Genomic DNA, 15,535 nt, shown 5'->3' with positions numbered 1-15,535 from the left:
GGTTCTCTCTTGTTTCTGTGTCATTAGGGCTGGTATTACAGTCCTTGCACCATGCCTGGCTTTCATTTGTAAACTTCTCAAACAATAAAATTATGTCTTGCTTTCTAAAATAGCACCATCAACTTGACTGCACATTTATTACTTGACAATTTAAATATTAGCTCTTAGTCCCTTAAATTATAGTATAAGACCAGGTGCTCTAGTGATTTGACATGTTAAATTTGTGTGTATTATGCGGTACGGCGGCTTGAACTCGGGGACCACACCTTAAGCCACTCAACCAGCCCTTTTTCTCTGTGAAAAAGGGTCTTTTCTTTGAGATAGGGTCTCAAAAACTATTTGCCTGGGCTAGCTTCGAACTGTGATCCTCCTCATCTCTGCCTCCTGAGTAACTAGGATTACAGGCATGAACCACTGGTGCCCAGCACTCCTCACTAAATTATTTGTTTGTTTGTTTGTTTGTTCTTTTGTTCACTCATTCATTCCTTTATAATTTGGGAAATTTGTTTTCTCTATGCAGCCCAGACTGACCTGAAGCTCTATCTCCAATCTACTTCCTTAGCCACTGCAATGCTCTGATTGCAGTCACTGGTGATGCCACTGGGCTCTACACCTGACTTGCAATTAAAGTTTAAAAACAAGGCTAGGATTGGGCATGGTGGCTGAGCTGTAATCCTAGCATTTGGGGAGGCTGAGGCAAGAGGATCAATTGTTGGAGACCAGGCAAGGCTATAGAGATAGACACTGTCACAACAGGAAAGAGCTAAGGAACAGGAAGGGAAGAGATGAGTTTAAAAACATTCTGCACAGTATGGGTCTTAAAGTTTGTATTTATTTATTCACTTTATTTATTTATGCACTTAGGCATTTATTTAGTGGAGATGGGGTTCAATCCAGGTCCTCGTGAATGCCAGGGAACCTTCTGTCACTGAGTTCCATCCCAGCCTGTGCAGACTTTAAAGGAGGAGCCCTGCTCTGTCCCAGGCCTCTCAGGCTCCTCTCCCAGGGCTCAGTGCCCCTAGGAGCAGGGCTGGCACATGGGAATGTCCATCTCAGAGCTTGCCTTAGGCTCAGGGTTTCCACCCCAGAGTCAGCATTTCCCACATGCTGCCTCCCTGCTCCATGGCTTCCACAATCACTTCTTCAAGGATTGGAAAAGGGAAATGTATGGCACCATTTTCTCCAGTTTCTTCCATCCTTCCTGGGCAGGGTAACATACAAGGAATAGAGAATGGAGGAAGGCTGGGAACATGGAATTCCCCTTGCCTTTGTTTTAGGACCTTGAATGATGACCAGAAACTTTATGACAAAAAGGCTGGGGTGAACTTATGGCTCCTTCGTGTCCCTTCTAGGGGGTTCTGAACTCACAAGAGCAGTGGTAGGAAATGGATGAGCAATAGTGAACTTGGGCACAGTTGGTGCTGGTTAAGATACTCATTTAAATATGTCTCTATACTTGTGCCTCATTTTTGATGATTCAAAAGAGACCAATGAATCCTGGATGGACAGGACACAGCTGTAATCCAGGACCAAGGAGGCAGTCAGAGGAGGATGGAGAGTTCAATGCCAGCATGGGCTTTATAGGCAGATCCTGCATCAACAAAAACACACGCACAATCCAACACAGACTGATGTTTCAGAGAATATTTTTTAATATAAGTTACCTTTAAATCCAGAATGAAGAGAAGCATATATGTTAAACACTGGGTCAGGTTAACATCACATTACAGAGCTCATGCAAGAACCAAGTATAGTGAAATGAGCACCGCACATTTCTCTGTAGAGAGAGTGAGCAGAGAGGTTTATGCCCCTCACCCTTCCCATCATCCACTACAGCAAGGGTTCTACAGGTTAAAAACGCAATGGGGTCCCTGCCATTGTCAGAGTGGTGTTCTCCTGCTGTGGTTTTTAGAACTGGGGTGGACTCTGCAGGTCCTTGTGAGCTGTGGTCCAGGATGGAGCCTGTGGGGATGACCCGTGTCCTGCTGCTCTGCTGCGTCTGGCCACAGGAGAGCAATCCTCAGTTTCAACAGAGCAGCCTCGCATTCCATCGAGTGATAGCTCTACTTTGCTTTTAGATATAAAATATTAAATACAGAATGTGAACCACTTTTTTTGTAACCTGCAGTGAAATCCATGGCCTTGCACAGTCTAGGCGAGAACTTCATTATCACTTTTTATGTTATTTTATTATTATTTTTTATTATTTTATTTATTATTTGTTATTATTATTATTTATTTTTACTGGGGTGATAGTAAAATGTATTAGGAAAGGAATACACTTGGTTTTTATTTTTATTTTTTTAAAATGGAACACTTCAGGACCTTGGTGTCATCCTGGGCAGCGCCATGCTGATCTCTGAATGGAGGAGCACACTTCCAGTAGACTGAAAGCGGGTCACCTCCAGAGAGAGAACGGGAATGACCCAGGCAAGCACTTTTCTGCTGAGCTGGTCCCCAGCCTGAAGGTACTGACTGTGGAGGGCCGGGGCATCGCTCACGGGGACAGTGCTTGCCCAGCACGCATGGAGGCCCTGGGTGAGGTTCCCCATCCTGCAGAGGCGAGTGCACGCATGCTGGGAAGGAAAGAACACGCACACACAGCATCACAGCGAGGTGAGTGTGTCTTGTGCAAAAGGAAAGTTCCACTTCCAGGTCATCTCGGATTATTTTATTTTATTGCTCATTTTTATTTTATTTTCTGTTGATTCAACAAATGTTATGTACAAAAGTTGATAATTATTCTAGTGGCTAGAGACCATTTCCTTATTTATTTGCTTATTTGCAGAATTAAATATTTACTTACTTATTTGAGTAGTGTCTCTGGATGTTCACAAGGCTTGCCTCCATGGTGTCAGCTCAAGGCAAACTCCCCTCTAACCCTCCCAAGTAGCTGGGACTAAAGGTGAGCACCACTGCATCCAGCCAAGCTGCTTTAACTCTGGAACATAATCGTAATGTTGACATGGACAAACATCCTTAAACAATGACATTTTCAGGTTTTTCTTTCTAATATCAGGAACAGACTGAACACTTTCCTGTCTCACACACAGGATTATGACAGTCACAGAGCAGAAACTACCATCAACGAGTGGGTGGGTGGGTCCTTGACCTTCACACCATCCCTAATTCTTTCCCTTTCAGGGAGGGACAACTGATTCAATCACTTATTCTGGAGAAAGCTAAAGCCAATCAGAATTAACTGTGTGGAGGAATCTGACCAGATGCTGCCTTCTGTTGGACACTAGGAGTTGAAAAGGGGAGGCGTGAGGAGAAAGGTCAATAAAGCTTCAGAGGAGCCACAGCGGAGAAGCAGAGTCCTGGAGCCTGGAGTCACTGCCTGGCCCTGCTGGGGTTCAGAGAGCCCTGGGCACCTCATCCACAGCTGGTAAGTGACTCACCTCCATAAGGACACCCTGACCCTCCCTAGCCAGGGTGAACTGTGGCCTTGCACCAGGATGTCACTGAGAACCTTATGATTTCTGCCTCTTCAGCTGAGCAGGTTTAAGGCTTTGGGCTCTTTTGGAGGTGGTAGAGTTTGTACCCAATGCCTCTAACTTGCTGGGCAGCCGCTCTACCACTTGAGCAATGTCACCATCCTAAGACTTTGGTTTGATGCTACGCAGCTGTATCCTCATCCTAAATATCTCAGTTCAGGTCATTTTAACACTTTTGTTGTAGTCTTTGCTTGTGGAGACGGGGTCTGGCTATACAGCCCAGGCTTCCCTGGGAATCTTGCTTTGGCTTCTTAGGGCTGGGATTACAGTCCTGCCCCACCATGTTGGCTTTCATTTTAAAACCTCTCAAACAGAAGTTTTCTAAAACAACACCATCAGTTTGACTGGGTTTTGGTTACTGAACAATTTAAATACTAGACTCTATTCTCTTAAATTACACTTTTCTGACTAGGTACTCTTGTGATTTTACAAGTTAACATTTTCTTCTTGTATTGAGTTAGAAGTTTTTTAGTTTGGTGGCTCTGGGATTTGGAATTCAGTGCCTGATTCCTGGTAGCAGACCGTCTATCAGTTCAGCCACTTGACCAGCTTTGTTATGTGTTGGGTTTTTCTTCATTTTTGCAGTACTGGGTTTTAAAATCAGGGCCTCAGGCTTTCTAGACAGTTACTCTACCACTCTGGTGGCCCTGTTTTCTGTTGGGATTTTTTTAAGAAAGGGTCTCCCAAACCATTTACCCAGGGATGGTTTCAAACTGCCATCCTCCTGATCTCTGCCTCCCTAGTAGCTAGGATACAGTCCTGAGCCACTAGCTTTTTGTTATTTAGTGGAGATGAGGATCAACCAGCATCTCATGGATGTCAGGGAACCCTCAGTCACTGAGCTCAGCCCAGCCTGTGCAGACTTTAAGGGCAGAGCCCTGTTCTGACCCAGGCCTCCTAGGCTTCTCTCCCAGGGCTCAGTGCTCCTAGGAGCAGGGCTGGTGCGTAAGGATGTCCCTCTCAGAGCTCGCCTTATGCTCAGGGTTTCCACTCCAGAGTCAGCGTTTTCCATATGCTGCCTCCTCAGCTCCATGGCTTCCACAGTCACTTATTCAAGGATTGGAAAATGGAAATGAATGGCGTGGTTTTCACCAGTCGCCTCCATCCCTCCTGGCAGGGTAACATACAAGCTACAGAGAATGTAGGGAGAAGGACACATGAGATATTCCTTGCTTTTGTTTAAGGACCTTGTTGATGATAAGATACCTATGACAAAAAGGCCGGGGTGAGCTTACTGACTCCTTAGTGTCCCTTCCAGGGGGATCTGAACTCACAGGAGCAGTGGTAGGAAATGCATGGACAAAAGTGAACTTGTGCCCATATTGATGCTGGTGAGACATTCATCCTGCTGCCAGCTATCACAGAGCTGTGGCTTTGTGGACCTCAGGTGCTGAGGGGAATTGGGGTAAGCTGAGTCTCTTCTACCATTGTAGAGCAATGATTCAGTTCCTGAGTTGGGTCCTTGGATGGATTAGGGGTTTTCTCAGCCTTGTCCTGAAGCAGGCATCTTCCTGGCAGGAGCCTCTCATTACAGATCCTTCAGAATGAGCATGAAGGCCCCACCCACCCTCCTGCAGCTGGCAGGGCAGAGCCTGCTAAGGAATGAGGCCCTGGCCATCTCTGCTCTGCAGACACTGCCCATGGAGCTCTTCCCTCCTCTCTTCATGGAGGCCTTAACCAGGAGACACACTGAGGTCGTGAAAGCCATGGTGCAGGCCTGGCCCTTCTCCTGCCTCCCCCTGGGACCCCTGATGAAGGCAGGAGAACTGGAGACCTTACAGGTTGCCCTGGATGGGATCGACATGCTGCTTGGCCAGCAGGTTTGCCCCAGGTGAGTGTGACCCAGGCAGCATGGAAGGGAGGGCCCTGGGATCATGGGAGAACTGAGTTGAGGACATGGAGAGTGGGAAGGAAGGTGAGCAGAATCATCTCATAGTGCAAACAAGGAGATTAGAAAGGCCAGGGCCATTGCTGAGCTCCACCTGGGAACCAGCTTGCAGGAGTGGAGGAGTGCTTAGGATGGATGGAGAGATGGCAGAAGGAGCTGTCCCTGCCTCCTCCCAATGTGGTACAAGTAGGGACCACTGGATTCAAGAGGTACAGAGAGGAGAGTAGGGAGAGAGTTCAGCCATCATAGCCCATGGGAAGAGCCTTTGCCTAGTATGCCTGAGGCCTGGGCCTAGAGCCTCAGCACTTGAAGAGAAAAAAGAAATACAGAAAAACTAATACAGACACGAAATTGAGAAGTCTGGGATGGGGAACAGAAGCACAGTGGATGTTGGGAACCTGAAAAAATCCTCAGACTCTCCCTGTTTCTCCTTAGGAGGTGGAAATTACAGGTTTTGGACCTGCGATCTGTGCACCAGAACTTCTGGAAGGTGTTTTCTGGAGCCATGGTTGAGTACTGCATATCACAGACCAAGGGCAAGAACAAAGCATTGGACATCCCTCCAAGGACAGGGGTGAAGCCGTCCTTGAGGCTGATAGTTGACCTTAACTTGGAGCTACATGACCAGGATAAACTCCAAATACACCTGTTTGAGTGGGTCCAGCAGAGAAAAAGATCAATACAGCTGTGCTGTAGGAAGATGCAGATTTGGGGACTGTGCACCTGCGGCTCCAGGACATGGCCCATCCACAGGGTCCTTGGTCTGTTGGAGCTGGACTGGATGGAGGAGGTGGAAATGAATTGTCCCTTGACGCTGTACACACTGGCTACGTTTGCTCCTTACCTGGGCCAGCTGAGAAACCTGCGCAAACTTCGCATCTCTCAAATCTTTGTTCTGGCATGCATTTCTCCAGAACAGTATGAGCAGCTTGTGGCCACCTTCACTTCTCAGTTCAGCAAACTCAGCTGCCTCCAACAGCTCTGTGTAAGCAGGGCCTACTTCCTGCATGGCCACCTACAGCAGGTGCTCAGGTGAGGATGGATGGGGAGCTTTCTTCAGAGCAGAGCCAAGCCTGCTGTGTGCCAGCCAGTGGAGATGTCAGCGTGATGTGTGCATTAGATATCTAAGTGCTGGCTTTCTCTAATTTATCCTTTTGTGTGGATGGTCATAGCCCCTCAAAGTCAGAGGGGACACATGGTGGATGGCCTGGAGAGAATCACCATGCTAGCACTGGGAGGGGGCAGGTGTAGGGAGGGTGGGCTGTGAGTTCCTCCCTAGGAGGTGTGTCTTCCTCAGGTGGTGGAAATAGGAAGGGGAAGGGACACTGAAGGAGGGAAGCACCTCGCACCTGCACAGGTCACCATGGGAGCTCTGAGCTTCCCAGCTGTGTGAGCAGGCAGGAGCCTGTCACTAGGTTCCATTCTGTAATCTGTGGTATTGCCCTCAGACAAGGGAGGGAGAGGTGGCAAGTGTGTGAGACTGAGATTGAGGGTGAGGAGCAGCAGAGAAGCAAGGGGACAGTGACAGATGCTATGCTGGTGATGCAGGGAGGAGTGAGCCACACAGGAAGCAACACCTGCCAGGTTTCCAGACCTTGCCTGAGTTTGTCCTTCCTGCAGGTCTCCACTGGCCAGAGTTGGGACATTGTGTGTGAGAGAGAGAAAAGGGCGCTCTGGAGAGGGGGCAGTGAGCCAGTCACACGGTGATGGTGAAGGACCTCAGCTTAGAATGGGGAGACTAGAGAACACGCTCTTTAACATGTGGCATCCTTGGTATCGACCATGTACAGATCGTCAGGTCCACTTGGGTATGGATGGGAAAGGTCATTCCTGACCTCTTCCACCCTACAATCCTTTAGCCAGAACTAACTGCTTGGACTTTCCTCAGGTGCCTGAAGACCCCCTTGGAGTCACTGTCAATCACTCACTGCCAGCTTGCAGAATCAGACTTGGAACATCTGTCGCAGTGCCCATGCATCCACCAACTAAAACACCTGAGTCTGAGAGGAGTCCCACTGATCTCTGTGCGATATGAAGCCCTCCAAGTTCTGCTGGAGAGAGTTGCAGACACCCTGAAGACCCTGGACTTGGAAGACTGTGGGATTAGGGACCCCCAGCTCACTGCCCTCCTGCCTGCCCTGAGCCACTGCTCCCAGCTCACTATGTTCAGCTTCTTTGGGAACCACATCTCCATGTCTGTCCTGAAGGACCTACTGCACCACACGGCCAGGCTGTGCCAGTTGAGCCAGGAGCTGTACCCTGCCCCTCTGGAGAGCTATGATGGGCTGGGTTCTGTGGTCACAGAGAGACTTACTCAACATTGTGCTGAGCTCATGGATACACTGAGGGCCATAAGGAAGCCCAAGATGGTGCTGTTCGGTACTGAGCACTGCCATCGATGTGGCAACCGATGGGTCTATAACATGGAACACTGTCTAAATTACTGTTGGATGCATGCTTAGGTGGCTGAAAATGTCAAAGGCCTTCTGTCAGCTGAGAAGTGAAAAATCAAAGCCTAGGCATCTGAACACATGGTTTCAGATCACTGCTCAACAGGAGTGGGTAAAATGAAGGGGAAGGAGTGGGGCTCAGATTAGAGGAGAAAGGATGACACAGAGAGCAATGTGTCCTTTGGACATGTGTCTTATACAGTCAAGTACAAATCAGAATGTGTCGATGTGTCATAATGCTGGAGAGGTGCGTGAGTGTCACCCTGCATAACCATTTATATAAAAATGGTCAGAAATGAATGGAACCTGAACCTCCATGCAAACACTCTTTGTCTGCCTGGTCTGTTATCCTGGTGTCCTGTGTGAAGGAAGGAAAGTCCTGTGGCTGTAGAGAACCAAAAGCCCTAAGCTAGTGAGTCTGAAAATCAAGAACTCATGGCATCAACAATTGGAGCCACACTGATCACTGCTTTCCACCCTTCCTCTTCTCTGGGCATCTGTACATCCCAGGGTCAGTGGTTATGCACACAAGGCTGTCAGCTGAAGTGAGCTGCTCAGACCCACTCGAAAGGACACTGTCCATTTGGGATCCATGGTGCTCAGGCTGGGGTGGACCATAACACATCCTTGGGGGCTGGGGAAAGGGAAAGACAAAATGCATGGAAAGGAAATGAGGCATAAATCATATTTCAGACGCCATGCTTTTGTGGACTCTAATCCATTTGGTTGCCCCTTGCACACAAGGCCTGCACTATGGGGACAAATATTCCTCACTTGTGCTAAGGTTTCCATATGAAGCAGGGAAGCATCACAGAAAGGGAAGTGCTTATTTTCCCCTCCTAGCAGGAACGAAGGCTCCCACATCCTTCAGTTCACCCTCAATTCTTGTTAATGAGGAGGAGAGCAGGGAGTCAGGCACAGAATGGGACTCAGCCTCTACACAGGGCCTCCATTTAACCAGGATTCATTCCAACAGCACAGATTTAGCAGGCCTCAGGGAAGGACAGTGGGGGCACAAAACTGGATTCATGGGTGTTCGGCTAATGTGGTAAAGCATCTGCATAGCAAATGGAAAGTCCTGAGTCTAATCCCCATTACTAAAAATCAAAACAATGAAAACCACCTGGCTCCTGGATTCACCTCCAGTGATCAGAAAAGATCCAAGTTGGAGGCCTCGTGCGCCCTCTGCTGGACGCTCAGGACAGAGGCGTGAGTGTTTTCCAGCACCACTGCTTCCCGTGGTCATTTACAAAACTGCTGTTCTGGGAGACTATTGAGCATCCATCCTGTGTATGACTTTTTAAATTTTAGCAGGGACTTCTTTTAGTTCAACAAGATAGAGTAGGGAGAAGTGGGAAAAAAGGGAGAAACATTTCTTGCTCGGCATGTGGGAACTGGAAGCAAATTTTCCTGTGTTGTGATTTCTAGAGATTATGAAGATATAAATAACTTTGAAAATTACAAAGGAAATTTAGATCTTTCACAGAGTGCAGTAGAATATGAAAATAGTGTTTAACTTGGTTTGCTGGTTCAAAAAAAGAGGCACTTGCTCTCAGGGTGTGTTCAGTGTAGAGCACTTGCTTAGTATGTGTGAGGCCCTGGGTTCAATTCCCAGCACCAAAAAAAAAAAAAAAACCAATTGAATAACAATTGAAAATTTAAGCTCTGGGTGCTGCACAGGTCTGTAATCCCAGACTCAGAAAGCTGAGGTATTAAGACTAAATTTGACATTGTGCACCGGGGGCTCATGCCTGCAATCTCAGCCACTCAAAGGGCAGAAATCCTGAGGATTTGGGATCCAAGCCAGCCAGGGCAAATAATTCATGAGCCCCTATGTCAAAAAACCCATCATTGAAAAGGGCTGGTGGAGTGGCTCAAGCTGAAGGCACTGAGTTCAAACCCCAGTACTACAAAAAAAGTAAGTTTGAGAACAGCCTGAAGGATATATAGGAAGCCTTTCCCAACAGACATTAGTCAAGTTAAGAAATGAGACTTTCGAAAATAAGTGGAAACATTGAATTATAATATTACTTATTTAATACTTAGAAGAATACAAGGTTAGAGCTTGAATTGCCACACTTATTGTCGTGCTGGGTGTAGGCACATTGTAGTATTTACAAAGGTTCTTACAATAAATCAGTCCATCATACTTAGTTCACCCTCTCCACTGCTCTCTCTCATCCTGACTTAATTTTTTTTGGCAATACTAGGGTATCAATTGAAGGGTGCTAGCTTAGCAGGCAGGCACTTTACCACTTGAGCCACTCCACCAGGCCTTTTTTGCATTGGGTATTTTTGAGATAGGATTTTTCCAACTACTTGCCTGAGCTAGCTCCAAATTGCTCCCCTCCTCACCTCTGCCTCCTGAATAGCTAGAATATCAGGGGTGAGCCACCAGTACCCAGTCATACTTATATATTAATATTGCTTCAATTTTTTCATACCAGTTTTAGAATCACAGAAAAATTGGGCAGAAACTCCACAGCTCACACATCTCCTGCTCCACACAATGATCGTGTACTACAGGAGTAGGGTCCCCTTTCAGAGCCTGCCTACCTTGCCCCACAAGGGTATCTAGACAGAACAACCCAGATAAGCTGACCATGGGAAGCTTCCATACCTAGTATTTACACAGTGCACCCTGGTGCACAGAGAAGAGCCCATTGGAGAAAGACTGGTTTCAAAGGCAGAGCCAGGCATGGTAGAGCACGCCTATAATGCCATCACTCCAAAGGCTTAGGTCAGAGGATCAGGAGTTATGGCCAGCAGAGACCACACAGGTTGCCCATCAACCTGGGTCCATGACTGATTCCTAAACTAACAGTGAAAAGGCTGCCAGACCAAGAGGACGACTGTAGGGCTCCCAGGTGTCTCCTTCAGCCCCCACAGGGCAGAAGCTGTGACCACAGCTCCCCAGGCCCTGAGCTCCACCCCAGCCCGTCACCATCTTACTGATCCTCTACATTCTCTGCTGGCACTGCCTCTGAGCTGGGTAATTGGGGCTCAGTCGTGTTCCAAACTAGGAGCATTCCTGGGTGTCTCCCTGCTTAACAGGGGGAAGCTGTAGGAGGCGCTCAAATTGTTTTGCTAAAAAGCACTGACTCTTTTGGGCCCACGAATTAACTACTCACAGGAGAAAGGCATAGCATCTCTCTTCCATTTTGTATCTGTCTTTGCTATAAGCCATTCTCTTTGTAGTCACTTTGCAATCACCTTGGATTCCAAAAGACAGATGATAACATCTTCATGCAAGGGACCAAGAAGCTACCCCCAATGGTAAACCTTCCTCAGGGTGGACCACCTGCCAGTTGACAATAAAACCAGATAACAACTCCAGAACCAGATAAGGTTCAGCCAGAACACATCTGCGACTGGGGCTGTTTAACTATGCATACCTTCTGTCCTCTGCCCCCACTTCCTCTGTCTTCTTAGACATACAGCTCTTCTCTGTACCCTGAAGATGGCTGAAGATGAGCTGAGTGCTTACTCTGCCCCTTCCCATGGCATGTCCCGAGCCGTGTAATAAATCTCCTTTCTCTGTCCTCACCGTGCTTTTTTACTTGTCATTTAGGGGCCAGTGGCCAGACCTGGCATATGGAATATCAGGAGCTTGAGTCTTGCATCCAAAAACTCCTGTTTCAAAGCCTGTGCTCTAATTACCCTGAAGAGGTGTGCTTCCTCTGACAAATCAGGCAATGCCACCCAAAATTTATTTATTTATTTGAGACAGAGTCTCCCTGTGGGTCACAGAAAAGTCATTCTAGCTATGTACCTAAGTCTTTGCTCTCAGCTAGAGAAGAATTCAGGCAAGATGTAAAAATTCAGTGAAAGTCATTTTAAAATTTACTAGGACAGGAATACACTTTCAATAGACTGAAACTGGGTTGTCTCTAGGTAGACAATTATTTTTACCACAAGTTTTATCATATAATTAATTTTAGCACTTTATTTTTGCACAAATTTTCATAGATGTTGAAGGGGCTTGGAGGGTGAGGCCCCTCCCAGGACCAGCCATGAGGCTGGCTGAAGGACAGGAGGCTGGGGTAGGTGCAAGGGTTTACAGAGAACAAGTTGTTGGGTCTTCCTCACTCCACGGATATCATTTACAGTGCTGAGTCTTTGTTTTGTTGAGTAAAGATCTATTGTTGCAGGAACCCACTTCAGGGTTTGTGACTGAAAAATTTCTTCTGGCATCCCATGACCTTGATGGGCTATTTTGATCTTAACAGAGTCTGTTAAGAGTTGAAGGTTTAATGACAATGTTATTCTCTAGAGACCATGAAGAACCATACATTTTAGGTTCCCTGTGCATATCCCCATCACTCATGGATAACTGCTATCTAGCACTGTGCAGCTCAGGCTGGGCTGGAACTCACCATCCTCCTGCCTCTGCTTCCTGTGTACAGGAATTACAGGTGTAGTCTGTAGTCCTCCTGTCTGAGGAGTTGCTGCTATGTGACTCTGAGCCTCACAGTCCCACTGGTGACCATCACAGCTATTTGCCTATTCATCCTGGCTCCATCAATAGTGGTGATCAACAGTCATGTTCTCTCGTGGAAAGGGAGAACATATAAAGCAAAAGAAAATGGAGCACCAAGACTTGAAAAATAGCCTTAACCCTGGTTAACTGCAAACATAAACCAAGATGAACTTTGGTGTCTTCTGGGAACAGCATAAGTTAGAGAAAAAAAGCAATTGCCCTAGGGGCCAGGCGTGATGGTGCAGATCTATAATTCCATCTACTTGGAAGGCAGTCATCAGGAGGATCTTGGTTAGAGGGCACACTGGACAAAAACCCATGTCAACAAATAAGCAGGGTGTAGCTGCTTGTAATCCCAGTCCTTGGGAGGCAGTGACAGGAAGATCGGGTGTTGTAGAACAGCCTTGAGTTACCTAGTGAGACTTTCTAAATAAAGAAGAGAAAGAAAGTAAGAGAAGAAAGACAGAAGGAAGGGAGGGGGCAAAGGAGCACTGAGAAGCAGGCGTAGTAACTTAGCCCTGGTGTCCCATCACTCCGGAGGCTGGAGCAGGTGGACACATGAGTTTTGGAGTTCCATACCAGCTTAGGCAGCATAGCCTACCCCATCTGAAAAGACAAACAAATACACAAAATGCCGAAAAATGCAGAAAAAGAGAGCTTACATAGCTCAGTGACTTCACAGTTACTTCTATCTGGGTGTGTTTTGTTTGTTTGCAGTGCAAAGGACAAAACTAGGATTCACACATGTTCAACAATTCTCTACCTCTGAGCCACACCCCTAGCTGTAAAATGTCACTGTTTTCTTTCTTTCTTTATGCACAGAATGTCTCACTGTTGTCCAGGTTGGTCGCAACCTCACAGACACAAGGGATCCTTGTGCCTCAGCCTCCCCTGTGCTGGGACTACAGACCTGTGTCACCAAGCCAAATGTCTAGGAAATTTAAATTTTCCACTTTTCTTCAATGACTCATTGGTTGTTCTGACACATCTGGAATAATGCATTTGTAAATTTCTGAAGTTTCTCTTCTTTTTGTCTTTTAATGCAGTACTGGGGTTTGAATCTAGGGCCTTGCACCTGCTAGACAAAGGCTTTTCCAGTGAACTCTATCCCCAGCCCCCCTTCTTGTTTTGTTTGTTTGTTTGTTTGTTTGTTTCTGGCCTGGGTTTGCATTCAAGGCTTCAAGCTTGCAAGGCAGGTTCTCTGCAGCCTGAGCCACACCTCCATCCCTCTGAAGTTCCTCTTTTGGTATCACGAAATAACTCAGGCTGGTCTGGAACTCGATCAGCTGCCCAGGCTACACTTGAACTCGGGATCCTCCTGCTGCTCCCTCCCGAGTGCTCACATTGTGGAGGTCCTGCTACTGACTTTTTGTGTTACCCCATTATGGTCAGAAAAGGTACTTGAAATGATTTCACTCTTCTTAAATTGGTGAAGATTTGTTTTGTGATCTGACAAACGATCTGTCTTGGAGATGCTCCATGTGCTGTTGAGAAGAACATGGATTCTGCTGTTGTGGAGGAATGTTCTCTCAGTGTCCATTTCTTCTAGGGTGTAGTTTGGTCCCCTAAGTACTCTGGGTCTCACTTTTACCTTGTAATTTGGGTCTGATTGGAATTCTTCGAGCTTTGTGGATCTGTTATCCTTTGTCCTGCCTAGGGACCTTGCTGAATTTCTATCCAACACTACTGTAGTATATCTTGAGGACAGGATGCCTGAAGGCCAGAAGGTCCTGTTCTGATGAGCTAGACAGAACTGCTTGATCCTCATAGAACATCTTCAGTTGGCAGAGTGAGCTGCAGAAACCTAAATGTTCTTTATGAACAATCTGCATCCCAAATCTACAGTGCAATGCCAGTTGGCAACCGCCATGGTGACCAGTGGGAAGATCCAGTGAAGGAGGGAAAAATAAGTGGAGCTGAGCTCCTGGAAAATCTCCACCTATAGTGCTCATTAGGCAAGTGCCCGGCCACTTGAGCCGTGTTCCTAGGCCCATAGATTTGTTTTTCATTAAAAAACATGTTAGTTTTTTGTTCTGTTTTGTTCTCTCTCTCCTTCTCTAACTCCCTCCCTCCCTCCTTTTTCTTCCTTCTTCCCTCCCACCTCTCTCTCTCTCCAAAGCAGGATCTCCTATGAAGCACAGGGTGAAGTGACACTCCCTGTCTTCTTGCCCCTCCCTCCCCAGTGTTGGGTTTACAAGCATGTACCACCACACTCTGCAGCAATGTTTGTTTGTTTGTTTTTCTTTCCAATAATGTAAAAGTGATTCTCAGGTTGAGAATGGAGCACAGGGGTAGAACACTTGCCTAGCTTCCTGGCGGCCCCAACTTCCATCCCCACATGGCAAGAACAAAAAGTCTCCCACTGTAATATAATAATGGGGTTACTTGCTATCTTGAGTATATTTTTGAAAAAAATGCTGGAGCTCTCTCAGAAAATCACAAAATTCACCTAAATGCAGCATTAATACTTAAACACTCACTGAAGAGTGTCTGTGGACTGTGCCATGGTTTCCTTTCTCCCCACTGTTCAATGCACTTTAGTGACAGCAGCCTACAGGCAAAAGCCAGGCAACAGTTCAGAGCCACAGTTTGCTCTGGCATGGGACAGAATGAGAGGCCCAGGGGAACAGGCCTGCCATAAATCCAAACCCATGCATGCTTCTTTCCTATGGTTCTGTTTTTAGGAGGATGGGGTATTAGTGTTTGAATTCAAGGTTTCATACCTGAGCCAATCTGTCAGTCCTTTTCTGTGTTGGATGTTTTTGAGATAGGGTCTCAGGAACTATTTCCCCAGGCTTGGCTTCCAAATGTGATCCTCCTTATCTCTGGCTCCTGAGTAGCTAGGATTACAGGCATGAGTCACCAAGCCCTGCATCTCCTGTGATTCAAAACAGAGCGATTAAACCCGGCTTTGGTGGGACAGCCCTGCAATCCATTGCTGAGGCAAGCAGATAGAGTTCAAGGCCATAGTGAGCTTCATAGGAGACCTTGCCTGGAAAAACAAAAACACAAAGAAAACAACAACAACAAGAACAAACATGCTGATGTTTTAAAAGTGCTTTTTAAGGTGATTGATCTTTAAATCCAGAATCAAGAGAAATAGATGCATGTTAAACACTGGGTCAGGTTTTCGTCCACATTACAGAGCTCATGCAACAAGAAGTGAGAGTAGTGAAATGAGCATCGCACGTTTCTGGGCTGTAGAGAGAGTGAGCAGAGA

At 46.8% G+C, this 15,535-nt stretch overlaps 1 protein-coding gene and 1 non-coding gene across 2 annotated transcripts; one reads left to right on the top strand and one right to left on the bottom strand.

Moving 5' to 3' along the window:
- The first annotated feature begins 5,041 nt into the window (after positions 1-5,041).
- LOC109702163 (PRAME family member 12-like) lies at positions 5,042-7,847 on the top strand. The gene is made up of 3 exons (XM_020187610.2): positions 5,042-5,328; positions 5,821-6,417; positions 7,274-7,847. The coding sequence occupies exons 1-3, from the start codon at positions 5,042-5,044 to the stop codon at positions 7,845-7,847; spliced, it is 1,458 nt and encodes a 485-aa protein (XP_020043199.2).
- A 6,989-nt stretch (positions 7,848-14,836) lies between these two features.
- On the bottom strand, positions 14,837-14,970 carry LOC141425315 (small nucleolar RNA SNORA42/SNORA80 family). The gene has a single exon (XR_012450382.1). It is a non-coding gene; the product is annotated as a small nucleolar RNA SNORA42/SNORA80 family (small nucleolar RNA).
- Between the last annotated feature and the right edge of the window lie 565 nt (positions 14,971-15,535).

This window comes from Castor canadensis, chromosome 7 (assembly GCF_047511655.1).
Source record: "Castor canadensis chromosome 7, mCasCan1.hap1v2, whole genome shotgun sequence".
NCBI classification, from domain to species: Eukaryota; Metazoa; Chordata; class Mammalia; order Rodentia; family Castoridae; genus Castor; species Castor canadensis.
Note: the sequence above shows the minus strand (reverse complement) of the source record. Positions and strands in the feature narration are given on the sequence as shown.